Raw genomic sequence first — 25,170 nt, forward strand, 5'->3', positions numbered from 1 at the left:
GGTCCACAGATGATTAGCTTAATGTGCAACATTGTTTTCTCTCTCAACAGTAAACAAACCAACATACAGTATAAGTGTATACAGGGTATCTGGGCACATTTCTAAAGTTACATTTTAATGACTTTTAAGACCTTTTTAATACCAAATTGGCCAAATTGTATTGTGACTTAATGTCAGATAAGACATACTGTCTGGTTGACAAGTATTGCCTGAAGCTCCTAAGCACAATATCGCCCCTTGTCAAAGCAGGAAGTTAGGCTTAACAGTATAAATAAGTGTAACTGGAAGAGTGGGCACCTGAGAATTCATTTTGTATTGTAAAAATGTAAATATAATCATTTTCTACAATTGCTACAAAACCTGTTGCTAGCCAGTCATTTTGTCTGTTAATGATGTACCATGCATGTTCACATTATGTATAGAGTACATTATATCTGACCATTTTCCAAAGCATACATTTATTCTTTATTGTTTAACATTTTGGGAAAATTTGCAAATTTAACATCGAGTTGCCCATAATGTTTAGGTGCCCACTCGACCTGTATCCGAAATGTGGTATCTCATGCGAGAGACCCGGGTTAAAGGTCACGGCTTGCAGCTTAATACATCCATTTTTAGTAAATAATGGCTGTCTAATTACAGTAGGATGCATTGGATACTCATTGGATTCGGCAAAATGTCAAGTAAACAAAATCAAGTGATTTTCAATCATATTCAACATTGCCTCATAAAATGAGGAGTGTTTTATTTCCAACTTTCAATCAGTAACTGTACAACATAGGCCTCAAATCGTTATAAAAGCAGGAATTTGAGAGGAAAAGAAACAGTTCATTTATTTAACATATTTAAACAACACATTTGAAACAGAATGTCAGTTGAAATTGTATTCACAGGAAGACGTCGACATGGCCCCCGCAAACTGCCAGTGAATGGCTGGATTCTGAGAGTTAAGGAACTCCAGTCCATTGGGGGTCCCGGTGGTATACAAGGAACCACTGCGTTGGTTGTAGACCACCACAAGGACCTCGCAGTTACTGGCCTGAAGTTTTTGAATCTGTAAAAAAAGGAAATGAGTGTTGCCACAAACACACAATTATGGTTATCAGTTCCTATCCTGAACATGGTCTTATTGAGGATAAGCTATCCTGTTACAATGGAAAGGAAAAACGACAATTAGTCAAGTCCATAGAAACAGAGTTTATTTATGCAGTTTAAACCAACACAATAGATAGATCAATAAAGAATCCAGTCAATAGAATAGTTAAAAAGCTAAGGGGGAATACTCACCGGTTTCTTTAGCACCTAAAGTTCCACTGTGCTTAGGTATAAAAACTGACTTTATTTTCAACAGGCTGCTTGTGGATCTAGTAACATAATAAATACATATTAAATATATATTATATGCGTTTGTACTGAACACTCACCTTATCCTCAACACTTGTTATGAGCTGAGCTGCTGCATCTGGTTGCTGTTCTCTGCTATCAAGAGGCAGGTCCATTATTGCCCTGCTTGTCTCCTCGTCAAATGATGCTTCCTCCTCCAGCTCATCCTGTTCCTGGCTGGCCTGGCTTGCCTCTTCGGTAACCGGCTGACCTTTGGGCTTTTCAGTAACCTGTTGACCTTTAGCCTCTTTAGTAACCTGCTGACCTTTGGGCTCTGCATCTCTGTCTGTGGAAGTTCATGTAAAGATGGTTAGTAGACAACATTTCAGCGAAAAATATATATTTCATTGTCTTCCCCAGAAAAATAAGTCTTGTTAAAGAGGTTTGAGATATTTTCTTCCCCAATTTAGATGTTATGCTAATTCCCAATTTTCCCTAAACGGGTAGTCCCTGTCACTGCTAACCAGTTGGTCATATGGGAGGGTGTAGACGAGCACGTCTCCTTTGATACACATGAAGTGGCCAGCAACTTCTTTTCATCAGACAGTGAGGAGCTTTACCAGGAGTGCGTAACGTAAAAAGAGGAACATGCTATCCGACCTAGTTCTTCAGGCCGATCAGGCACCCTAAACAATGATCACCCTACCCACACGGCTTTCCTCCTGTGAACAAGGCCAATCAGGTTCATTGGAACTCCTGACCATCTATATCATCAGGTGGTAAAGAGTGGTATTGGTTAATTCATTTTATAATTCATTTTATTAACACACACAAGCACGCACTATCGGTAATAACCTAAGTGAACAGAAGAGACGTGGGAGCATGAAATCAGGTAAGCCAAGGTTATCATAAAATAGGCCCATACCTTTGACAGAACAGCTTGCTTTGGAGGCAGTCAACCGCTTCCTCTTCGTCTGATCTCCTTCAGCCCTCTTTTTTCTGTTCCTGTTGTATATCCAAACCTTTATCGGGGAAAATACAACAAAACAAAGTGTAGTCTCAGACATGTGGATATGTAGACATGAGATCACATATAATGACAAAATGTTTGGCCCCACTAAGATTTAGGTATGATGATGTTCGTCTGTCCACAGGTTATCTCACAAACCACTACAGCGATGAGCGGCAAATGTCTTGTGCACAGCACACTGCCAGTAGGGCAATGAAGTCAATATTTTTCACATTTGTGTGAATGTTTACCACATTTTGTGAATTCATAATCTCCGATCCATCATCCAAATATGGAGTTGTATGGAACTCCATATTTGTGCAAGATTGACATCATCATTATGACATCGTCAATACAACGTCCATTTGAGAATAAATTGATGGCAGTTGAACGAGTCACCACCAACTAGAGAAGGAAGCCATGTCGTCGACATCTCAGAAACACAGGGATTTTGTTGCGGAGCCTATGGGGGACAAGTCTGTCAAGGCACTAGCGGGTATTGGAGAAGCACTTGGGAAAAGACTAGAAGAGAAGCACTTTAACAGGGCTTATGTTGTCCTTGGCCAGTTCCTGGTGTTAAAGAAGGAGGAGGAGAGCTTTCGAGAGTGGCTGAAGCACACCTGCGGGGCAAATGCCAAACAGCAAGGTGACTGCTACGGTTGTCTTCAGGAATGGTGCGACTCCTTCCTGTAAGCATAATTATTCTGTCTGTCGGTCTGCAGATAATGTCGCAAACCAAGAGAGCCATTCATCATAAAATTGTATGCTGCCAAGGAAGTAAAATGTTCACATTTTGTGAATATTTTTTACAGCGTGGCTCTATAGGAGGGCGAGCCATCTAGAAACCGGTCTGTGAGTGTCTGCAGCTAATCTCTGGATCAATCAATTTCTTGTGGATGCTACCAGTAGGCAAAGGAAGTACCCGCGATTTTTTTTTTTTTTACAGGTTTTATATTGTTTGAAATATTTCACTTTAATATTAGAGTGAAAGTCAATGGCAGTCTGACTGAAACCTATGAAGGGTGCTTTTGAGTTTCATTCATATGTTCTATTATTCTATCTTTTTTATTACAGAGGCCTAACAATGCCAAATATCATGAAGGCATCGTCTGATTGACCCTACATTTTAAATCACATTGAGGGGCCTCTAAACAACACAGAAGCCAAAAGTATTTTCACTCAGATCCATAGCGGGTGCCACAAAGGGTCACTCTTTTTTTTCCTTCCCCTTTTCCCCCCCTCACCAAATTAGGTGCACATGATCTTGGGAGTCATGTAACAAGCACGTAAAAAGTTTCAATATTCCAAACACTTTCCTGTAATTGTTTTCCAAAATGAGTGAGAGTAGACTATTTCTTACAAAAAAAAGATCATGTAATCAACTCCAAATTGGAATTGAATTTTGAGGGGCCTCTGTAGAGTGTACCTCCATAAGCGCTTTCCCTTCCCATAAGGGGCACAACAAATGTGAAACTTTGATGTAGAAACTGTATTCCCCCCAGCAGCTTCCCTGGGCCCTGACGACTGCAACCCACGACTTACATACACAGCGCCCTGTGCCTTGTTCTAGCTGGTTATCAAATTTGTAAGTGTTAATTGAGAAGGGGGGATTCAAAGTAATTAACAAATATATAATAATAATAAAAAATAATTGAGAAGATTAGGGCTGACATTTACATTTTCATTTTCATGAGATTAGAGATATGGTGAATGTAACAAACCGTCTTACTTCCCTGCCCTTTGATGACACCCTTTTAAAATTAAATCACTGGGCAGTGGGCGCCTTTGGCCATGATTAAACTGTATAGAGTTCTTTACATGAGGTGGCAAGGTAGAGATGTTTCAGCAATATTTCAGGCATGACATGTGACTGACACAAAATGCAGGATAATAATGGAAAGGTGATCATCTCTTGCAAGCATGATGACATCAAAACAAAATTAGAATTGTGGGGTTAACTATGTTTAAACCGCTTGACTTAACCGTGTACCAGCCATTTATTGTTTTTACAATTCTCTCCCTCTTTGTTTGCAAATTAGATCTAAAAAAACAACAACAACTCAATACTATACCTTTATTTGCTCGTCCACAAGGCCTGTGGCTGCAGCCACCTGCTGGACTTTATATTTGTTCTCATCAGAACTGTAGCTCTTCACTCCTTCTGCCCACATAGACTCAAGAATTCTGTAAAGTAATTAAGACATGTATGGGAGATTAAACCAAAGCCGTTTTAACTTCTATGATCATCACTGAGCAATATGGTAAGCCTACAGCTCTGTCCATCCTGAAGAAACATTTGAATGTTTACTGCAGTATTTTTCCATTTATGGAATAAGATAAGCTTAACTTGTAAGAAAAAAAGAAAAGGCATAACTATATATACACACACAGTCTCACACACACACACACACACACACACACACACACACACACATTTATTTAAAGTCATTTATACACACAGTGAGTACATCGTTTTCATGCACTGTCTTTCTGCATAGGTAAAATAAATGCTACTTTGACTTTGACGTGTAAAAAAACCCATCTAACCAGTTCATCCTTTTATTTTGAAAACAAACCGGAAAATCCATGTCCATGGCAGCTAGCGAGCTCGGAGATTATTTACAATGAGTGTCAGACTGTAACGGCGCACTGCATACATAATATATATCTGTTGTGCGATTTTACAGACATAGGTGTTACTTACTGTAATGTCTCCCGACTGAGAGCGGATTTCGGCATTGTGTTTATTTGCGACCGGTTACGGCGGAACCGCCACAGGCCAGGCCTACTATAACCGGTACTCTCTCACTGCAGCACTGCCTTCAGCACAAGTGGGCGGAGCGTCGCAGAACCTTAATTACAAAAGTAAATAAATAAATAAATGTCTGTCAACCAAAACATTTTCATCAAAAATGGGGGAAACCACCGTAGCAAGACGCCTGGACCGGGAGGGTTGTCTGCAGCAAAAGTTGCCAAGTGACCAATGGCCACAAGTGGAAAAAGTAGGCATACTCAGATTTTTAAAAGTGCAGAAATACTGCTACAAGTAAAAGTCTTGTATTAAAAAAATTACTTGATTATAAGTATAAGTACCAAAGGATTAGCATCAAAATATGCTTAAAGTAGCTATCACAGTTAAAAGTTCTCATTATGCAAAATGTCCATCCATGTTATCCAAAATGTTTTGTTTTTTTTTGTCAAAATCTTTGTAAAATAGTTAATAGTAATTTTTGTATAGGGAAGTATAAAATAAGGCTTAATTGGTTAATGTATGTTTTGTAATAATCTAAATCTACAAAATAACGTATAATTATAGAGGAATAAAAAGTATAATATTTGCCTCTGAGATGTATAGAACTGTTGAAAAATGGACATAATGTAAAGTAAAAGTAGGCTACTTGAGTTAATATACTTAGTCACTAGTCAATCTTCTGTCTACTGAAATTCCTGTCACTTAAAACAGCTTGGAGTTGCAAATTGTTGGAATTAGTAGGACCTTCTTACCTTTATGAGAATGTCAATATTATTTCTGTCCTGTAAATATTCAAAGAGATGTATCAGATTACATTTCATATACATAACCTGATGTTCTGAAATGGCAAAGAGATAAAACTTAGTAGGCTCTCTAGGCCAGGGGTTCCCAAACTTTTTCCAGAGCCAACAGATAATCTTTATTGTAACCCCGGGACATAACATACACAAATATACCTTCATAACTTATTTCAATAATAGTGAAAATAGCAGATCTACAAGCTCACAATGCGCCCCATCACAACCGCATTGTGAGCTTGTAGATGAGCTTTTTTTCTCTATTTACAACTTTTTTTAATTCATGAACATTTTAATTTAGATTTTTTTGTTTGTGAAAACCTTTTGAAATGTATACGTAAATAAGAAACACAAAAAATATCTTCACGACCCCAAAATATGGGACTGTGACCCAAAAATGGGTCCTGACCTAGTGTTTGGGAAACACTGCTCTAGGCTACAGTATGGTAGCTCCTGTACATAAAAAATATCTTAATCTTTTGCTCTCATGTTTTATTTGCTTTCACTGTTCTTGTGTAGCCTATGTAGCCTAATCCACTTGGTGCCCATTGGCAGAAAGTCATGTTCGGGGGGGACGGAGGGCACAGTGTTGCCCCTAAATCATTATTACCCTATAAGCTTCGAATCTTTTTCTTCAATTAAGATTTATCTGATTGCACTTAAAAAGGTCATTGCATAAGGTGAGAACAGTAGCCTATTGTGAATTGTCCAAAGATGATAGCAGCATGATAGAGATGTCTCAAAACATGCCCACATTTCTTGCAGAATGTTTATTAGTTGCCAAAAATCATGAAATTGATGCACTCAAATATCATTCAAGTGTTTACACAGCCCACATTGAATGTCAGCTAGACTATTTCTAAGTACCACAAAAGCTATTTGACTGAACACAAAGGACCCATAATGGCAGCTTGTGCTACTCCACTCCCAAAATGTGATGAAGGTACATAACTTACCAAGGAAAAAGAGGACAGCCTGGGAAATAGCCAATTAAGGGTAGTGTTGTTTATTTGCACAAATATCTCTATAAATTACGCAAAATCTCTGCGTGAGTGCGTGTGTATCTGTCCATGGCATATCTCGAGAACTGTTCGACTTAGTGTTCATCTGCAAAAAGCCGAAGGAATGCAGTGCCTATAATGTGAAGTCGGTCGGATCAGCGATTCTCAAAAAATATCTTTAAATCCAAAGATCCCCATATTATTTAGGAGATCCCTGTTGTCGTCAATATGACGTCATATAACTTAAGTCATAGACTGGCCTCCAAGTGATCATGGGTACTGCAGTGCTACTGCAGTCACTCTGTAGTTAATAACAGTCAATGAAGATGCTGTGATTAGCTGTCAGAGGCATCATTAACCACTTAAACCCAATATGATTGAGTGGAGTCCCTAGTGTCTTTTCTGTTATTGTGGGGAAAGCTTTCGCTGAAAATGGCAGTGAAAATGGCAGTGAAAACAGCCGATCAACTCTATTTTCTGTGAAAGCGTTCTCCACAATACGGATGCTGGGGTTTAAGTGGTTAACACAAAAGCATAAAAAGTAGCAAATCCACAAGCTCGGAACGCGGCGCGGCCAACACTGCGCGAAGCAACGCGTTTTGAATTTGAATTCCTGAAAAGTAAGAGTTTTGGCACATATGAGGTTTCCACCCGACATATTTGTGCAGTTTGTATTGTAAACTGTATTTCCATTTGCTTTTTCTCTGTAATCTTCTAAATAAAGTATTCAATCAATCAGAGACGATATATAGCTAAATCTAAAATGACACAGATGCTTTCCCGGTTTTAATGGGTTAAGGCCAAACTAGAAGACAGGGTGTGATTTTTCGCACGGAAAAAACTGACAATGTCATTTTTTAAATGAACACATTGTTCTCTATGACCTCATGCACACCGGCTCCGAATTTGCCGTGCGGCAAGTGGCTGCCGCGATGCGTTTTTTTTCTTTCTTCAATCGAACCCAGTTCGATGTGTGCGTCTTTTCGCATGCGGTAAAAACTGTTTGACTAATCACACCCTGTCTGCAAAGGCTTTTAATCAGTAAGCAAAGGTAGTCCCATAGGAAAATGTAAAGACAAAATGTGGATTTTAATTATGAGGTACTGTAAATTGTGAATATAGCCCTAACTTAATTGTTCAAAAATAATCCTGGATTGGGTTTTAAAACTGATCACAGAACTGAATACAATTTTTGCAAGTGTTGAAGCCCTGGCACATCTTGCACCATTGATTGTCTTTCTAGTTCCTTAACGGCAAAATGTTGTGTTAATTTGCTTGAATACTAGATTTCATGCACATGATCAATTCAAAACAATGTACACAGAATGTAAATTTAAAAAATGAAATGTTATTTGCTAAAATATATGTGCTTAACTCATTCACTGCCAGGCTTATTTCAAGCTAGTTGATCCATATGCCAAAGGCATTTTGGGTCAAACGGAGAAAAAAAATTCTCCGTTTTTTTTTTAACATTGAAGTGGATGGAGAATTAACTTTTTGAAAATCGTTTTCTCCTAGTTCCTTTGAGATTCAAAAGAAAAAAAAATAACCAAAAAAAAAATTAAAATTTTTTTTTTTAGGAGACGTCAAAAGACGTCATTGGCACTAATGGCACACTGAAAATGGCCGTCAAAAGACGTCATTGGCACTATATGAGTTAAAAGACGACTTCACCCATTTTCAACCTATCTTCATAAGAGCACTTCAGAACGCGATTCTCAGCACTGGGAAGAGGAGCAACTCCAGCACGCCATAGAAATGCATGGCAGAAACGCAGCGGCAGCTCAAAAAATGCTTTCTGCGGATACGGCGCCTTACTCCAGCAGCACTAACCGACAGTGATGTTGAGTGATGCTGGCGGCGGCAACATCAGTGCAAACCGAAGTACTTCACAAGAAACTTCAATGCGGCTTTCCCTTTGAAAAGTTTGGAAAGAAACCAGGTTGATCGTCAAAATTATCACCGATCTGCAGCAGATCTCTGTGAGGGGAAGATGATGGTTTATGGTTTATCAACAGGATACACAATGCTGGGCCGGAAAAATAACCGCAAATTGTGAATACAGCAAATTAATATAAATTTAGTTCCACTTTATGTTTAACGATTTGGCCAGTTTTGACATCCATAAGCAACTGTCATGCCATCCTTTGGTTTCTTCTGGTAACCATAACATAATTGTTAACTTGCAGTTGTTATAAGTATTTTGTATGTACAACCTATTTCTGTACCGTTTATGTGAAAACATTACAGAACACAAACATTTGTGTTCCGTTTTTATTCATTATTAGGGTTGAAATGTGAAGTTGCGGAAATGAGAATGCAATTGAACTGTAAAAATACACTGGAACACTACACTGCTGGTCAGAGTGATGTGACAATGTTGACATAGGGCCAAAGATTTGCATATTAATACACAACAAAGCAACATTAACAAGCAGAAACGGTAAACAACTGATGAAAACAAAATAGTCCCTCAATTTAAAATTAAACAGCTAATTTAGGTTATGGGGCATACTCAAGACTTGCAGCATTATTGTAAGATACCTAATCGAGAGATAAAGCTACAATCCATAAGTTTTATGTCATTCATCTCACTCTCCTGACAGACAGTTAATTGCAATGTTGTCCAAACTACAATAAAGATGGGGGCACATCTAGTGTCCAACCTGGTGTGCCGTCTACTTCAAATAAATTTGGCAACAGTAGGTGACGGTGTCCTACATATAAAATGGACTAGTAGTAAGACAACCTAACACAAGTCCAAACACTGCAAATGTGCTAGTTAAATTGTGTTATCATGATCTTCTACACAGATTGATTAAAATAATGTTTTCTTTTTAAAATAAGTCCCGGATTGTAGCTTTAAGGTCATAAACAACTTCAGGCACTCATTTAACAAAATGAGCATACGGATAACATCAATTTCAAGCACAAGGGTATCCCCATTTTTCTTATCCGCTTTAAAGTAAATAGAAAATCCATTGGAAAAGATTAACAAATGAAAGGAGAACAGGTCCAAGTTGGTCAAGTGAGAAATGTCAGCTGCCTCCATCGCCATACACATCACAGAGGGCACGTCAAACATGGAGATGGGGGCGGGATGCACTGCAACTGACCATAATTATGTTCCTTGTGACTCAGGAGGACCAGAGTTCGAATCCAACTCCTGTCTCGCATGTCTCCCAGCTCACTGTCCATGGTTTCCCCGTCTCTCTATACAGTACTCTACAATCTAAATAAAGAATATAAAATGCCCCCCCCCCCCCCCCCAAAAGAAAAAATAACATGAAGATGGGGGTCAATGCTTGTCCTTCTTCTTCTTCTTATCCTTTTTCTTTTCCTTCTTCTTCTTCTTCTTTTTGGGCGACTTCCCCGATGATTTTCCTTTCTCCTCATCGCTGCTATCACTACTGTCATCAGACTCTTGTGTATTACTCTGTTTCGTGGAGGGTTTTCCCTTGCCGTCTGTGTCCTCTTGTTTGGTTCGGCTGTTCTTTCCAGAAGCTTGCCCTTTGTCGATGTCTTCCTTTATGCCAGACCTCGGAGGTGACTGTCCACGTGACACCGTTATCAGCAATCTCTCTTTCATCATTCCCTCCCTCACGGCGATCTTTTCGCGCTCGTGTCTGTGGCCCCGGGGGTCACTGTCGTGTTTGTGTTTGGGGTCAGAGCCTCTGTGATCCCTCTCATCCCTCTGGTTGCCATGGTGATCTCGACGGTCCCTGTGGTCTCCTGTATCTCTGTGGTAACTGGAATCTCTGGAGTCTTTCCTGTCGGAGTCTTTCCTCTCGGAGTCTTTCCTGTCGGAGTCTTTCCTGTCGGAGTCTTTCCTGTCGGAATGGTGGGGGTGTCTGCTACCGCTGCTACTGTGAGGGAGTGAGTGTCCTTTGTTTTCAGCCATCTTGTCTGTATGCTGCTTCTGAAGAGATATCAACAGCATGAACAGTATGTATAGTATGTATATATACGTATGCATCCATGTTGTAGCATAATGTAGTAATGGAGACAAAGAGAAATCTGAGAACTGTTGAACAGGGAATAGCCACATCATTGACATGAATCAAACATGAACAAATGATCAAAACAAAGATAATAAGTCGGTAACAAATCTAAAAGCAACTTCAGGTAAGAGTGCTTCAATGACTTAAGCCTAATTTGTCGCTCCCAATGCGTGTTGATTTATCCGAAAAGCAAAGGTTAAGCTCAAATTAAAACTAGTGCAAACAAATGATTCTCTCTGTAGTGAAAAGAAGCAACAATGACTACTACATTAATGAACACAACAGTAACAACCAGTTCAGATCTCCTCCGTTGCATTTAAAAGATGCAATCCCGTGCATGTGCACAGGATTGTAAAGGGGATACTCACAACGCTAGAGTCTTTATGGAAGTGAGTTGACGCGTGGCTTTCAGCTGTACTCAGATCTCCAATGAACTCCTCACATTTCTGGCAGTAAAACCCAATCACTGGAATCATGAAATCTGTTCCTGCAAATGCACGGGAGAGGGATCTGTGATTTAAAAGAACGATCCAATAGGTTTTGGAGGGAACTGAGCGCCATGGAGGAAAACACTATACCATTATCTTTTAGCAGTGCGTCCAGGTCTTTCAACAGGGTCTCGATCTTCTTCATTCTTGCTTGTTTCTCTTTTTTTATCCGTTCCTCCTCATCAGGATCCTGGAGTAATGGATTGGGGCAATTCAAACAAATATTTATAGAGAAATGGATTACGTAAATGTAAATATGATTGAATATTGCCAAATGTTACCTTCTGTTTGACAATAGTTTTCGGGGAGTCGCTTCTGCCAGGAGGGTCACCTTTTGCCCGCTTCTCCTTTGTTGCTGAAGGAAAAAAAAGCAGAACAGCATAATACTACATACCACAATCCTAGTTTCTGTGTGAAAAGCATCCAACCAAAATATATCTGCATCAAAAGTGGCTGCCTTCGAATAATGGTGTAAACGTCTTGGATCAGCTCTCACATTAGCATAAGCTTAGCCTTGATGATTGGGAGAGAAACAAAAACAGGGACAAAATCAGCTTCCACAATTGCTTATATTTCTGAAATGCAAGGCCAGCCGGGACATAACAAAGCAAGTAAAGGAGAAGTTTAGACATTCGGCTTTTACACCCGTTTCAAGACATGAGCTTATTACCTTTGATCAAACATTGCAGAGACTCGAGTGCATGCCGTACACCCGTGTTCCCCATTGCTGCTGTGGCAAAGCCCAACCCTGCCGGTACTGTCCCACAACCAGCAGGTTGTGGAGGGGGAGAAGGCGTCTTCGCCTCCTTCTTCTGGTCTTGTATCTTTGTCATCATTGTGCTGATGTCTGCTATGCCCATATTCAGACCAAAGTTCTTCAGCAAGCCCTGGATCTTCTCATACTCTTGTTCATCGGGGCCACAGGGCGGCAACTCTTGCCTAAGTCTATGGTCTGTCTTGGTGGCGTTTTGGCTAGGTGAATCACTGCCAACGGGCTTCTTCACATCCAGTAGATCCCCTAGACTCTGGAACATGGGCTTGCTGAGAAAATGTGTCTGGCTACGAGCAGGGGAACACTCAACTTGTGTATGCTGGGGGGTGGTGCGCTGCCGAGATTGAGAAACTGATGCAAAAGGTGCAGCAGCGTGAGTGTACATTCTTTTCCCTCCGTCTTCATGCCCATAGAGGAATTCTTCGTCATCAACGTCATCAACTTTTTGGACAGGTGCAGAGACTTCTTGAGTACTTGCCTGGAGCCAGGAAACATCAATGCCCACTCTCTCATGTGGGAGGAGCATACTGTCGTTTTCCATTGGTCTATCATACGTCGAAGTATTGTTCAAGGACTCAGAGTCTTGATCACTGGAAACACTCTCCACCTTAATGTCCTTCTTTTGACTCGTGGCCTGTGAAATAGAGGCAATCTTAGGAAACACTATGAATAGCTGATGGTATCATCTTCACTTTTTTTCACTAGCTACTTGAGCAATATTTTGATAAAAATCACAATTGAGTGTTACTACTAATGAGGTTTTTCCTTTCTAACAAACTAACCGATTGTTGATGTCTTGTAGATAACATTCTACAATTCCATGGCGACGTTCCAAGAAACATTCAATGGAAAACAGAGATAAGCATTACCTTTATAGTGCGGATAGCATCCTTGAGGGCAGGCAGTCCCATTTCCAGATCTTTGCTGTTCATTACTCGTTGCAGACCCTGGAATAGACTCTCATTGCCTGTGGATGCATTACTATTACTAACGTTGCAGCCACTGGAGTAGGAGTTATGGCTCTGGTTGTTTCCGTTGCGGTGCTCCTTGGCACTGCTCTTTCCATGACTATGACTGCGACTTCTACTCCGGGCCCGGCTCTTGGCCCTGGCTCGGCTCTTGCTCCGTGCCCGTTTTTTGGTCGGACTCCGGCTCTTACTGCGAGCCCTGCTTTTACTTCTTGCCCGACTCTTTCCCCGACTGCGGCTCGGAGCGCGACTTTTACTTCTTGGCCTGCTCTTAGCTCGGCTTCGACTGGTACTCCGCGCTTTGCTTCGGCCCCGGCTTCTGCTGCGCACCCGGCTCTTACTACGGGCACGGCTTTTTGCGCGGCTTCTGCCACGGCTTCTGCTCCGGCTTTTGCTCTTGATTATGTGCTTCTGGAACTCGGGGTCAGTTGAAACTGCTGCCTGCAATTAGGGATGATAATCGTTATTATCGTTTATCATGATAAAAAACGCTCACAATAATCCTTATCCTACCGCAGATATTTTAAGTTATCGTGAAATCGTCCCCCATCATGCACTAGAATGAATTAGCTGCAAATTCAGTACAACTTCCAAAAATACGCGTTGCAACGCGTTGTGAGCTTGTAGATCGGCTATTTTTAGCGAACGTTCCCCCCAGAATAGGGATGCTGGGGGTTCAAGTGGTTAACAAAAGTGGCATTTTGAGTTTCAAGCATATTTTGATTAACACGATAATATCGTTAATCGCAATTATTTTTTACACAATAATCGTGACATGTAATTTTCATATCGTCCTATCCCTACCTGCAATGCATTTGCTGATTTTAATGCATCAGCTAGGTTGTATGACATATTCCCTTTCAGATAGTCTGGGAATGGTTGGTTAGTTGCAAGACATCTGAGGAATTCTTCACCAGCCCTCTCGCTGTAAACAGAATACACAGCTTTCAAAATACTGTGCGCCATCAGCAAATCAAAATGTTTAATAATGAATCTGAGTCCACCAACCTGGCCCCATGACAAATCAACAGCATTTTAATCACTTTTAGCACCCACATTTTAACTATTATACTTGCTTAGAAAGTTAGCATCCATAATAAACCTAAATGTCAGCTGAACCTCGTTTCCAGAGGGCTCACCCATAAAATAGTAAGTACTGTATAAAAATGAAAGTCAAATATCTTGAAGGTCGGTGTCTGTTAACAGGGTTCAATTAACAAATATCACTCCCACTACCAGCACACAAACACGACACACCTGTTATCCTTCTGATGTTGTTGCAGTGTTCCAGTGTGATTCCACTGTGGGATCTGTTGCTGTTGGTTGCCCATGGTCATCCCTGTATTATGGCCTGTGGAGAAGCTGCTACAGTGGGGTTGAGTCTGGAGCAGGAGTATTCAGCATTCATGTAAGTGATTTACATAATTGGCATTGCATTGAATATTTTTTTTTACAGTTTTAAATGTTTGTGATACAACTGGAACCTACCGTATGTTTAATGGGCATTTCATTGATAATGGACCTCAATACCATTAAGTTATAACCTTGTTTGCCTGCTAAGAAATGTTCTCTATGGTGCTTGATCAATCAGGTAAGTTGAGAAAAAAGAAAACAAGTTGCTGTGCCTTATTATGCTTTGAATTAATGAAGCTTGATTCAATCATAAAGAGCCCATAAAGTGTACATTTTTGCATAGTTGACATTAAATTCAACTAAGCTATTCCACTAAAATCTGTTATATTGGACAGTAAATATCATTATCAGTGAATAAACAACACACTTGAATAGAAAACTATTTAATGTGTTAATAATAAGGCTAGTATAATGCCAAATTCTTATTAGTAAGAACTGAACCAATAGATGCATTAAGTTGCACTGCCTTTTGCAGAAATAGCTACAACTTGCAGTAGCACATAATTTAAGTCTTTCACAATGCCAGACTAGCTGCTTCACTTCAGTTCTATGTCACTTCTATTTGTCTGTCGCTACTGTAAATGTTTCGACGAATTGAATACACAGGACCCAAATGGAAACAAGCTAGTGCTGCACGATTAATCAAAAAAAGATCGTGATCTCGATTCAGACACCTATGCGATCTCGATTTTAAGTTATGACGTTTTTTTTTGCTTAATATTTTTATATTTACAAGAGAATTGTGTGAGAATCGTGTGAGAATCGTGATCTCAATTCTTATGAAGGAAAATCGTGATTCACATTTGAGCAAGAATCGTGCAGCACTAAAACAAGCCACAGTGCTTTCTTGGATTTAATCCTTTTTAGCATCCCTTTGTATGGAACTGTACTTTCTGTGCTTTTTTTGCAAACTGTTAAATAAAGTATTCAATCAATCAAACTGTTTGTTTCAGGTCCTGACACATTTAATTATGGCTTGAGCTTTGAGATTTTGGTAAATTAGTAGTCAAAATGTGCTAATAATGCTGCTAAATTTGGATGAGAAATGTACTTTTGGAGCACGCAAATATAGGTCATCATTCATCATGTTCACAGAGAACGGTTTACAACAGTGGTTCAAAAACAAATATTTTATGGGGGTATCTGGCACAAAATATTTTTAATGGGGGTTCACTTCTTGACATGAACATGTTTGAGAACCACTGGTTTAAATCAGTGGTTCTCAACCTTTTCAGGACCCAAATTATCATATTTTAACTTGGGACCCCCCACCCTGACAAGCACTTGGAATTGTAGGAGTTGAAGCATGTAGTTTAACTTGGTTCCCACAGCTAAATATTGTGAAAATAGCAGATCTGCACGTTGCAAGGCGTTGTGAGCTAGATCAGATATTTTCAACATTTTTGCCTCTTTCTTGAAAGTCCTTAAATTGTCACTTTACTGTCATCTGGAGTGGCGACCCCCATAAAAGATGGGTTCCCGACCCACAGGTTGAGAAGCACTGGTTTAGATTAAGGTCATAAATAACTGTGTGGGTTGTGATGTTGCTTGGACTGTTTGTTTTTCCTTCACTCTAGTCTTGTGCCATCAGCTATAGTTGAAAGACAATCAATTTCCAGGAGGAAGCATCATGCACGTCATAGCATCACACTTTAGACTTGCATGATTTCACCTTTAATCTAAACTATGCACGTATAATGGAACATTTAAATTCATAACCAGACTATATCAGAAGGGCAAAATCCTTACTAGTCTTGTGAGTTATACGGCCTTAACCCTGGCTGTGACAAACAATGCTGTCAGTTGCTGATGATATTGTATTTTGTTGTTATTTTTATACTATGTTGATTAATTGAAAACTTATATAGGACCACAATGGAAACAAGTTCCCAGGACTTTTTACTGTTATCCTTTTTAGCCCAAATATATTGACTGTAACTCGTGCCGTTTGCATTTCTGTCTAATAAAGTATTCAATCAAAACAGACATAACAGAACTAGTTGCTATGCTTCATGGATAACGCTAGCTATGGTGTGTGCTAGCACGTGATGCTAGCTAGAGAGAACGAGTTCAATTGTACACACAGCAATGCATTCAACGTTCATCGGCTGGCCTCCAGATACATACGTTGTGCCTGTTGTGGAGGTAATGACCGTCCGACCCCCCGGGGGGTAAAACGGGTCCACACGGCGGTCGGGGGTTCAAATGTCCGAGAGGTGGCGGGATGTTGGGTGGCGGACCCGGACCGAAAGGCCCGGGGTAGTAGGGGTGAGCTCCCCGGACAGGAGGCTGCTGGCCGGACGGCCGTGGAGGTGGATGCACCCCGGGGTTTGGGAAGCCACGGTACATTCTATCCATCAAATGAACAGAGGAAATTAAATGTAAAACTACTTTACGATGTAAAGTAATGACAATAGATCCTCCTTCCTGATAGCGTTACAGTGCCTTGTGTATGTGTTGTTGAGAGGAATGCAGTGCGGGCATCCATCGGAAGCAACGTCATTCAAGCACAGCTTCAGGTTTAATTCAAAATAAGAGCTCACAAACTAAGTGCCAGTATCCTAACCTCGCGTCACCAGGTATTCGTTCTAAAACTAGCCATGTGATCCGGTTTAGAAAAACAAACAAAAAACCTCGTGTTCCGGTGGTGGGTTCCGGTTGGCGTCGCATTGTTTTTGTTACCCCACATAATCCGAATCACTAAATTTAGTCTCGCTAGTCGTCCTACGAATTAGAATAAAAGATGGACATAAGACATCATTATACTAAAAGAAACGAAACGATTATACCAAACTAACACATTTTAAACAAGGGGAATCATTTTGGAGGTGCACAGCAGCGGAGATTCCGGTCGTTGGTTCCGGCCGCCTGATGACGTAGTTATTTCCGCTCCGACCGGATCAGAAACCCGAAAATTGTATTGATCCCAGGCTACCAGTATCCTACTGTACTGCAGACTCTGTTGTATTTTGCTATTGAGAGTACTTGTACATATCTTTGTCTAATGGTTTTATAATGATAATACATACATTCTGAGTACTCAAAGTCGCTTTACAAAATAGCAACAAAATAAAAAACAACTTTTTTTTAATGCTCTGGCTGCACAAATAAACGATTGTTTCAATTACAATTAGCAATACATTGAAATAGATTTTGACCAGTGTTGTGTCATTTCAAAGTTTATTGCTCATCTCATTCACACACCCAAACAGTCTTTCTAACATCCAAATAACTAAGTAGTACACAGTTTTCCATGAGCAGCAAAAGATGGCATTGTTTAAATAAGTAACAGAACAGAGATCCCAGTCAAACTGAAAAAGTGTGGGGGAAAAAAAACACAGGCCTCTGATTTGACCCATCTCGCGAGCCATTGTAAACTTTTTAACAAAAGGACTCAAGACATAAAGCTGTATTCTTTTCAAGTATTCGTCAAATTCAATAAAATTATAGGAAGGACTGCAATAAATTGAAAGATGAGGTCTACATTTTATGTCAGTTATACATTAGGCGCAGGAACACTGAAATGTCAGGACTTTTTCCTTCAAATAATCTCCAAGATAAGGCTAATTTGTTGTCAAAATGAAGCCAAGACAGCAGAGTTCACAAAACGCTGCCCCCAGCTAACCATTTTTGGCAGTCAAATGCTTTCTTTAACTTTCATGTCAAGATAGCAGAGCGCAACATACATGAATTAGAACACCTGGGCATGGGATGTGTTTCCTGGATCCAGACCACATTAGAACAGTCTTTTGTAGTATAGCCATAATCCACATGAAGGCTATAGTGTAGTGTATTGTAGTACATGGTTAGCATGCATGTAAGCATGTAACCTTTTTTACTTTTTTTTTTTTTTTTTACATTTTTTCCCTTCCCATGCTATAGCTTTTTTCACATTTAAATGAGGTGTTGAATTCCAAATCAAACACATCTCAATTGTAACCCTTTGCGACTGTGAACACTGCTGTAATGCCTTACATGTTGTCTTCAACTAGTGTAATTTCTCCCCTGACCAAAGCCTGCCTGATTGTACTGCTGCCCGCCTTGTTGGAAGTACTGTTCAAACTGTCCGCCTTGGTTAAAATTCTGACCCCCTCTCCCTCCCCAGCCTCCTCCTTGTCCACCTCCACCTCCACCTCTATCTCCACCTCCACCTCTATCTCCACCTCTATCTCCTCGGCCTCTTCCCCTTCCCCCTCCCCCACGACCACCTCGGCCACCACCCCTATCCTGATACCGACCCGCGTCTTGGTGGTAATTTTCATGGTGACCACCACCTCCTCCTCCTCCTTGGTGTCCTCCAGCGTAGCTAGGTTCCTGGAAGCCTCCTTGGTAGCCCCCACCTCCTCCATAACCTCCTCCTCCTCTTCCTCCTCCTCCCCCCTGATGCCCTCCTCCATCTTGGTAGTGACCCTGAGTGTAGCCACCACCCCTCCCTCCTCCTCCTCCTCCTCCTCCTCCTCCTCCTCCTCCTCCATCTGACCAGCCTCCCTGCACCTTACCCCCCCTGCCACCTCCTCCTCTACCCCCCCTATCTCCATAACCTCCGCCTCCTCCTCTCTCATAGCCTCCACGGCCACCCTGGGAGTACTGATCGAAGCCCCCCCGACCGCCTCCTCCTCCACGTCCACCCCCGCCGTAGTTCCCTCCACCTGTAGGACCATCCGACCGCTTCTGCCATGAGGGCATCTCTGGAGGAGGCGCCTCAATCTCACAGGGTCGCCCACCCCTGTCTGGTACACGGCCCATCAGAACCTACGAAAAACACACAAAAAAATAAAACATTTACATCTTTTATCCACAGTCCATGGATAAAATGGACAGTAGATTTAAATTAGTTTAAATTAATCATTTAAATAAATTATGTTTCAAGTTGACTGAACAAATATGCTGTGATTATCAACCTTGTTGATGGCACAAGCTGTTTTCTCTCTTATCCTGCCGCTGCTTGTGCGTAGAATCTTGGAGAGGTCATTTCTTGCAGCAAAAAGGTGGGCGACAGTGATTTTGCTTTTTGTTCCAAGGGCAGCACGCAAAGGGTTGTAGATTTTTGACATTTTTTCAGCATGTTTCTAATAAAACAGAAAAGAAGAGTGGATTACAATACATACCTGTAAAGTATTTTGTACACATCTTACAAAAGGTCATCAGTCAACAAGTCATATATAGCCAACTGGAATAAGCTGTTTTGCATACCTTGGCTCTGTCAGACCAACCAAAGGACTGAACTGTCACATCTAGACGTTTCAACAGCATCTTTCTTCTGACTTCATATTCATTCACAAGTGCTTGGTTGATAGCTTCAATCTTTTCCTAGTAAAGTAAAAAAACAGTGATTTAAAATCTCATTCTATAAAATGTTCTTTCATGTAATTTCCTAAATCAGTTACCGTCTTATTGCTGATGGATCAAAAACTCCCTCCCACCACTCCATACCTTGCACACACATCCAACATCAATGGGTACTGTATAAAGTTGTATCTTGTGTCCAATGCCTAGCTGTTTTTTGCTTTTTGCTCTGGCTTATTTATAATACCCGACCTTGACAAAACAAAGACGGATGTTACACAAAACTCGGTGACCGATGTCTTTCCATTGTCAGCAGTCAGTGTTGATTGTATTCTATTCAATATGTCACCACTTTTGGTATGACACGGCGGTATTACTGGTTTGGTTTTGTATTGCATTTATTTGTCGCACCTGTGCGACATGGCAGAGATTGAGAGAAGACAGAGGGTACGCTTTAGCACGGTCGTGGAAGTATTCACAGTATTTTTGTTGGTGAAAGGACTGTAAGGACTTAAGCCCAGCACAGCTTCACAACACTGGTGGTCACTCCGGTAGGCTACACTCTTGATTTTATGTTAATCAAACTTAATTGTAATGAGCTGTAAAGGGGATATTGCGTATGTCATTCCTCGCAAAGGGGTTTTAATTTTAATCGTCTGTAAGGGAAAAGTGATCTAACGAGTTACTTCTCTCAGATGGTAATCTTGTAACGTAACGGAATACTTTTTAATGGCAGTAATCCTGTAAGGTAACGAGTTACTTTTAAAAGTAACGTTACCAACATTGCTCTCCACATACTGGAGTACAAGTCTGTGTGAATAAGGCTTTTGTTTACAATAGACTAGAGCATGGAAGGCTGACAATGTCATCAGTTCTGTTTGCTGTGGGGAAAGTTACCAGGGTCACATATTTTCGGAAATGGTTAAGGGGGACATCTGTTTACGGACCAACTGTAAACTGGTGTTTTAGAGTAATCAGTCAAACTCAAATGCACAGAGTATCTGAGTTTTTGTGTGCATGTAAAGGGTTTCATTGAACTAGCGTTCCAAAATAAGTGACAAACATTTTCATATGGATTAAATGCTGAAAGTCTGAGGACCCCTGCATCAGATTACTTACAAAGTGCACAGGTCCAAGTGGCTTTTTCATCAGAGGTTCTCCAACATGGGCCGGAGGCACTTTTGTCATAGCTTCTTTCAGCTAGGGAAAAGGAAACAATGCGTTACAAAAGATACAGTGTGGGCAAATAAAATCCGAGTTCATATCATGGCAAATATGGTACTGTAGCACTTTTCACACATTAAATTGTCGAACAAATTGATCTTTACACGACAGAACCAGCTCACCTTCTTCTCAATCCCACTAAAGAACTGGAACATGGTGATGTTGGCTGGAGGCTTGGACATGCCCAGGGCCAAGCAGATGCCTTTGAGCTCAACGAAAACGGGAGTACCCGCAGACTCCAGGGCCTTCTTCTGCGGCTTGTTGATCAGGATCATCCTGGACGCCTCCAGTTCAGACACCAGAAAGGCTGCAATAAAAAATATATTTTGTACAAATTCTGACCGCAATCCTGTTTGATGATGCCCACATCAAACAATGAAATAAAGACAATATTCCCATTTTAATAATGGCTAATTGAAACTCTGAGCCTTTGCACCCCTCTGCCCTGACATCTTTGGAAGAGCCACCCTCACTAAATGTGTAGGTTAATGTTTAAAACCAGGGGTCTTCAAAAGGGGGTCCGGGACCACAGGGGGGCCACCAAATATTTGTGTGATAGGATATTTGTTTTTACATTAACCACTTGAACCTCAGCATTCCTATTCTGAGGAGAACATTAGGCAAAAATAGCAGATCCTACGAGCTCACAACGCCTCACGCTGCGAGCCATTGTGAGCTTGTAGATCGGCTATTTTCAGCAAAGAGGTTTGGTGTAGAGGGAAAAAGAGCAGACCAAGTACAGAGTGAAAGGTCAAGTTTACTAAGTATTGTGGGTTTAAGTGGTTAAATGTCTGACAATATGTAGTGGGGGGGGGGGGGCATGCTTCATCTCTCTCTCTCGGCTAGGGGGTCCTGGCATGTAGTGTGTTTGTGGTCATACTGAGGAGCAGCAAGCAGTTGGTCCTGTTGAGTAGCCTCTGGGTGACATCTCCACTGGTGAGGACAGAGTAAGGACAAGCCAGCTCCGTCAACAGACCACTCATCTCCAACTGAAAACTATCTGCCTCAGTGGGACCTGTGATGGATGGATAAGACAGGCCAAAAATGAACACCATTTTGAAAATACATTTCATATACCAGTATCGGAAAAGCTGCCGATACTGCCTAAAATGCTGGTATCGGTGAGAATGTCAGTGTATGCCATTCCGATACCATGCAATTTATCACGATGATATGTCATTTACAGTCATCAATTATTTTGTATGTTGAATGCTTCAGTTGATGTTGCACTACTGTTTTATACTCTTACTGTACTATTTACATTATGATTTTACAATTTATTTTTAGATCAGTGGTTCTCAAACTTTTTAATTTCAAGGACCCCCATATCTCTGAGAGTGTACAAATGGAACCAAATGGACCCGTAAGAGACCATTTGGTTCCATGTGTACACTCTCGGAGTTACAGACCTGTAAGGGTCCATTTTGAACCCCCTCAAGGAACCCAGAGAGTCCCTGGACCCCACTTTGAGCCAATGTCCTAGATTCTTTTTAAATTACACACTGGTATCAGATCGGTACTGTGTATCAACTGAGTACCGATACGCAAGTTATGGGAATCGGTATCGGAAGGAAAAAATTGTAGCGGTTCATCTCTAAACAAAACCCAAGAAGTAAAAGAAATTAAAACTGTGCTCTATGTCTATGCTGCTCGGTTGTCAATCCTCAATAAATGGATCGATAACCGTCCTCCAAGTGTCCTACTATGGTTTGAAAAAGTGTTACGTTTAATGCCCTTGGAGAGACTATCATATGTTCTACGGGGTACCTTGTCCGAATTTGTAGAAGCATGGCTACCCATAGCACCATATAAAGGGGATGAGTGAGTGGCTTAATGTCTTGTGTATTGGAGTGACGGAGGATGTCAGTTTGCCATATTAATTGGGAGGCAGGGGATGGATACAAATGGTAGAGCGATATTGGCAGCAATATTGTGATGATTATCATATACTGTATTTGGTGTGAAGTCTTTTATGATTTGTCTTTCTCTTTTGTGTTTCTGTCTTTATTGTATTGTTACATCGGGCTATGCTGTGCCCTATGTGCTGTCATGCTCGTGGTGTATTGTCTACCTTTCTGTCTAATACAAATATTGAAACAGAAAACTGTGCTTGAAGCGACGTACAGTTAGTGGCGTGGACATTCTCCTCGAGCTTGCAGTAGAGTCTGAGTTCAGACACCAACCATGCAACAAGCTTAGTGAACTCAGGTGAAGCTGCTCCGCCGTTCACGGCGCCATCCAGGGAACCGTCTTCCAGAAGAGGGCCTTGGTACCTTCAGCAGAGCACAAACAAACAAAATGACCACATTTAGAAAGTTATATTTAGCCTGTCAATTCAAAATGGCACGAGGAGTGAAGCCAAGCCAAGCCTTCTCCCCTTTACCTTGCATGTGGCACTGATACCCTTATCACTAGAACACTGCAGCGATGATTAAGTAAGGTGAGGTCAGATATGTGTGGGTATAGTGACTTATAACATTTACTCAAGAGTGAGACATCATGTTCTAATTTGCTTTGTCTGTCAATGCTCTTAATGTCAGCCACCTAACAAACTTGTTTCACTGGATAGTGTTTTCTACATCCAATTGACTTCAGCGTGCTAAATTCACTCCCATGTCACTCAACATTAATGGACCATGACGTGTTCAGTATATTGGTGGCTAGCTGACAGCCCTGGCCACGTACATACATCATGGCAAACGACACAAATACAGTACAGTTACAATTCATCTGACCACACATTAGTACTAGTCAACGCAAAAAAACAATAATAACCCACATAACACTAAGAGACAGACTGTAACTGGAGTTTAGTGACGTTTATACTTCCCACCCGGTTCATACAACACATTGTGTGGGTTTAAATATTGTTCACATAAGAGGTTAGCCGACCTGATCTGGGTTTCATACCCGGCACAATCTGCCAAACGTTCACGTCACCCACACAGAGGACCCCCACACACACTCACTCACCCTAGATCTTCAAGGGAGACAAGGATGTCATTCTCCATTCCAATAATCGATAATCCGACTTGTCAAAACCGCTCGATTCAAAGCTGAAAAGGAGCGATTTATGCGTACACAAGTAGAGGTTTTAATTTCTCCTCAAGCCGAGAGAGATCACTGCTGCTTGGCTGGCATGCTGGGGTCCTCACTGTGTGTTTTTTTCTTACATGACGGTGGTGCGTGGGCTGGCCGCGATTATGCCCTAATCAATCTGTGAAAGTTTTGTCAGGAATCAGCCGTCGCCCTTGGTACAGTAATTGTTATACCGAATTTTCTGTGTAAAATATACATTTATAAATATGAACATAATAATTATAAAACATTCATGACGGCGGTGAAATACTGTAATCTCTTTGTATCACCACTAGATGGTGACGTTCGGCTTGAGACCCGTGACCCGTTATAAATTATAATGCTGACAGATATACAGACAGATATACAATAATATGATGCAAAAACGAGTAGCAATCAAAAAGAAAAACATGTACAGGAAACAGTTTGGGGGGGGGGGATTTCTGGTGATAGCTTTTGATGAATTGAGTGCAAAGGACCCCAATGGAAACAAGCCATAGTGCTTTCTTGGGTTTAAAAACCTCCTAACAGACCTTGTATTGAACTGTACTGCCCTGTGCTTGTCTTTGCAAACTGTTAATAAAGTATTCATCAATCAGTAGGCTTGGACTTTTTACAGGGGCCGGTTCCGAATTGCAGCCACCTGTAAACTGTGCTCTTTTACAGCGGGTTTGAAGGAGAGTTGGATTCACACTTTTTTATGACTGTTGGTAGGGCATTCCACATTTAGGTGGTGGCATATCACTCAGTAGAACGAATTTAACCCCTTGTTTGAGCCAAATCTGGGTTAAATGTGATTTGTGGAGCTGGCTTTGGTGTTGCGTTTATGGACGTCTTTGAAACTAAAGTGACATTGGGTGTGTGTGGTGTGTGTGTGTGTGTGTGTGTGTGTGTGTGTGTGTGTGTGTGTGTGTGTGTGTGTGTGTGTGTGTGTGTGTGTGTGTGTGTGTGTGTGTGTGTGTAGAAGATAGATACTTTATTTGTCCTTGCGGAAATTCATTTTGTGCCAAGCAGTGTGTATACAATACATATATATATAGCTTTACCTACCTCATCCG

General features: G+C 41.0%; 4 protein-coding genes across 6 annotated transcripts; 1 reads left to right on the plus strand and 3 right to left on the minus strand.

Annotated features, from left to right (window-relative positions):
* Nucleotides 1-654: 654 nt before the first annotated feature.
* On the minus strand, nucleotides 655-8,575 carry LOC308101019 (uncharacterized protein). 2 transcript variants are annotated; one of them, XM_080450293.1, is made up of 7 exons: nucleotides 8,552-8,575; nucleotides 5,837-8,264; nucleotides 5,037-5,184; nucleotides 4,405-4,516; nucleotides 2,249-2,345; nucleotides 1,425-1,669; nucleotides 655-1,054 (listed from the first exon to the last, which is right to left on the minus strand). In XM_080450293.1, exons 3-7 carry the CDS (start codon nucleotides 5,069-5,071, stop codon nucleotides 872-874), a joined length of 672 nt encoding a protein of 223 aa, XP_080306419.1. In that variant the 5' UTR covers nucleotides 5,072-5,184; nucleotides 5,837-8,264; nucleotides 8,552-8,575; the 3' UTR covers nucleotides 655-871. The 2 variants fall into 2 exon arrangements, with proteins under 2 accessions (XP_080306419.1, XP_080306418.1); XM_080450292.1 differs by having other exon boundaries at nucleotides 5,037-8,264.
* On the plus strand, nucleotides 2,398-3,038 carry LOC308100329 (barrier-to-autointegration factor-like). The gene has a single exon (XM_080449342.1). It carries the CDS (start codon nucleotides 2,753-2,755, stop codon nucleotides 3,023-3,025), a length of 273 nt encoding a protein of 90 aa, XP_080305468.1. The 5' UTR covers nucleotides 2,398-2,752; the 3' UTR covers nucleotides 3,026-3,038.
* On the minus strand, nucleotides 8,508-17,009 carry LOC308101018 (uncharacterized protein). Of its 2 annotated transcripts, none has more exons than XM_080450291.1 (9): nucleotides 16,652-17,009; nucleotides 14,369-14,493; nucleotides 13,916-14,030; nucleotides 13,013-13,552; nucleotides 12,042-12,777; nucleotides 11,653-11,726; nucleotides 11,462-11,561; nucleotides 11,252-11,370; nucleotides 8,508-10,801 (listed from the first exon to the last, which is right to left on the minus strand). In XM_080450291.1, exons 1-9 carry the CDS (start codon nucleotides 16,880-16,882, stop codon nucleotides 10,181-10,183), a joined length of 2,661 nt encoding a protein of 886 aa, XP_080306417.1. In that variant the 5' UTR covers nucleotides 16,883-17,009; the 3' UTR covers nucleotides 8,508-10,180. The 2 variants fall into 2 exon arrangements, with proteins under 2 accessions (XP_080306417.1, XP_080306416.1); XM_080450290.1 differs by having other exon boundaries at nucleotides 13,916-14,036.
* Nucleotides 17,010-17,599: 590 nt separating this feature from the next.
* On the minus strand, nucleotides 17,600-24,176 carry fam98a (family with sequence similarity 98 member A). Its single transcript, XM_080449506.1, has 8 exons — nucleotides 24,008-24,176; nucleotides 23,159-23,307; nucleotides 21,915-22,049; nucleotides 21,157-21,341; nucleotides 20,930-21,010; nucleotides 19,718-19,834; nucleotides 19,426-19,593; nucleotides 17,600-19,276 (listed from the first exon to the last, which is right to left on the minus strand). The coding sequence occupies exons 1-8, from the start codon at nucleotides 24,043-24,045 to the stop codon at nucleotides 18,509-18,511; spliced, it is 1,641 nt and encodes a 546-aa protein (XP_080305632.1). The 5' UTR covers nucleotides 24,046-24,176; the 3' UTR covers nucleotides 17,600-18,508.
* Between the last annotated feature and the right edge of the window lie 994 nt (nucleotides 24,177-25,170).

This window comes from Gymnoscopelus braueri (genome assembly GCF_963280865.1).
Source record: "Gymnoscopelus braueri genome assembly, chromosome: 14".
NCBI lineage: Eukaryota > Metazoa > Chordata > Actinopteri > Myctophiformes > Myctophidae > Gymnoscopelus > Gymnoscopelus braueri.

Coding starts and splice junctions, on each gene's coding strand:
- LOC308100329 (XM_080449342.1), top strand. CDS start 2,753: ATGTCGTCGACATCTCAGAAACACAGGGATTTTGTTGCGGAGCCTATG.
- LOC308101019 (XM_080450293.1), bottom strand. CDS start 5,071: ATGCCGAAATCCGCTCTCAGTCGGGAGACATTACA. Junction 1,670..2,248: donor AGCAAGCTGTTCTGTCAAAG/GTATGGGCCTAT, acceptor GAACTTCCACAG/ACAGAGATGCAGAGCCCAAA. Junction 1,055..1,424: donor TAACAAGTGTTGAGGATAAG/GTGAGTGTTCAG, acceptor CTTTTTTTACAG/ATTCAAAAACTTCAGGCCAG.
- LOC308101018 (XM_080450290.1), bottom strand. CDS start 16,882: ATGGATAGAATGTACCGTGGCTTCCCAAACCCCGGGGTGCATCCACCT. Junction 14,494..16,651: donor ACCTCCACAACAGGCACAAC/GTATGTATCTGG, acceptor CTCCTGCTCCAG/ACTCAACCCCACTGTAGCAG. Junction 11,371..11,461: donor CGCACTGCTAAAAGATAATG/GTATAGTGTTTT, acceptor GTGCATTTGCAG/GAACAGATTTCATGATTCCA.
- fam98a (XM_080449506.1), bottom strand. CDS start 24,045: ATGGAGAATGACATCCTTGTCTCCCTTGAAGATCTAGG. Junction 23,308..24,007: donor GTCTCCCTTGAAGATCTAGG/GTGAGTGAGTGT, acceptor GCTCTGCTGAAG/GTACCAAGGCCCTCTTCTGG. Junction 21,342..21,914: donor CAACTGCTTGCTGCTCCTCA/GTATGACCACAA, acceptor TTTTTATTGCAG/CCTTTCTGGTGTCTGAACTG.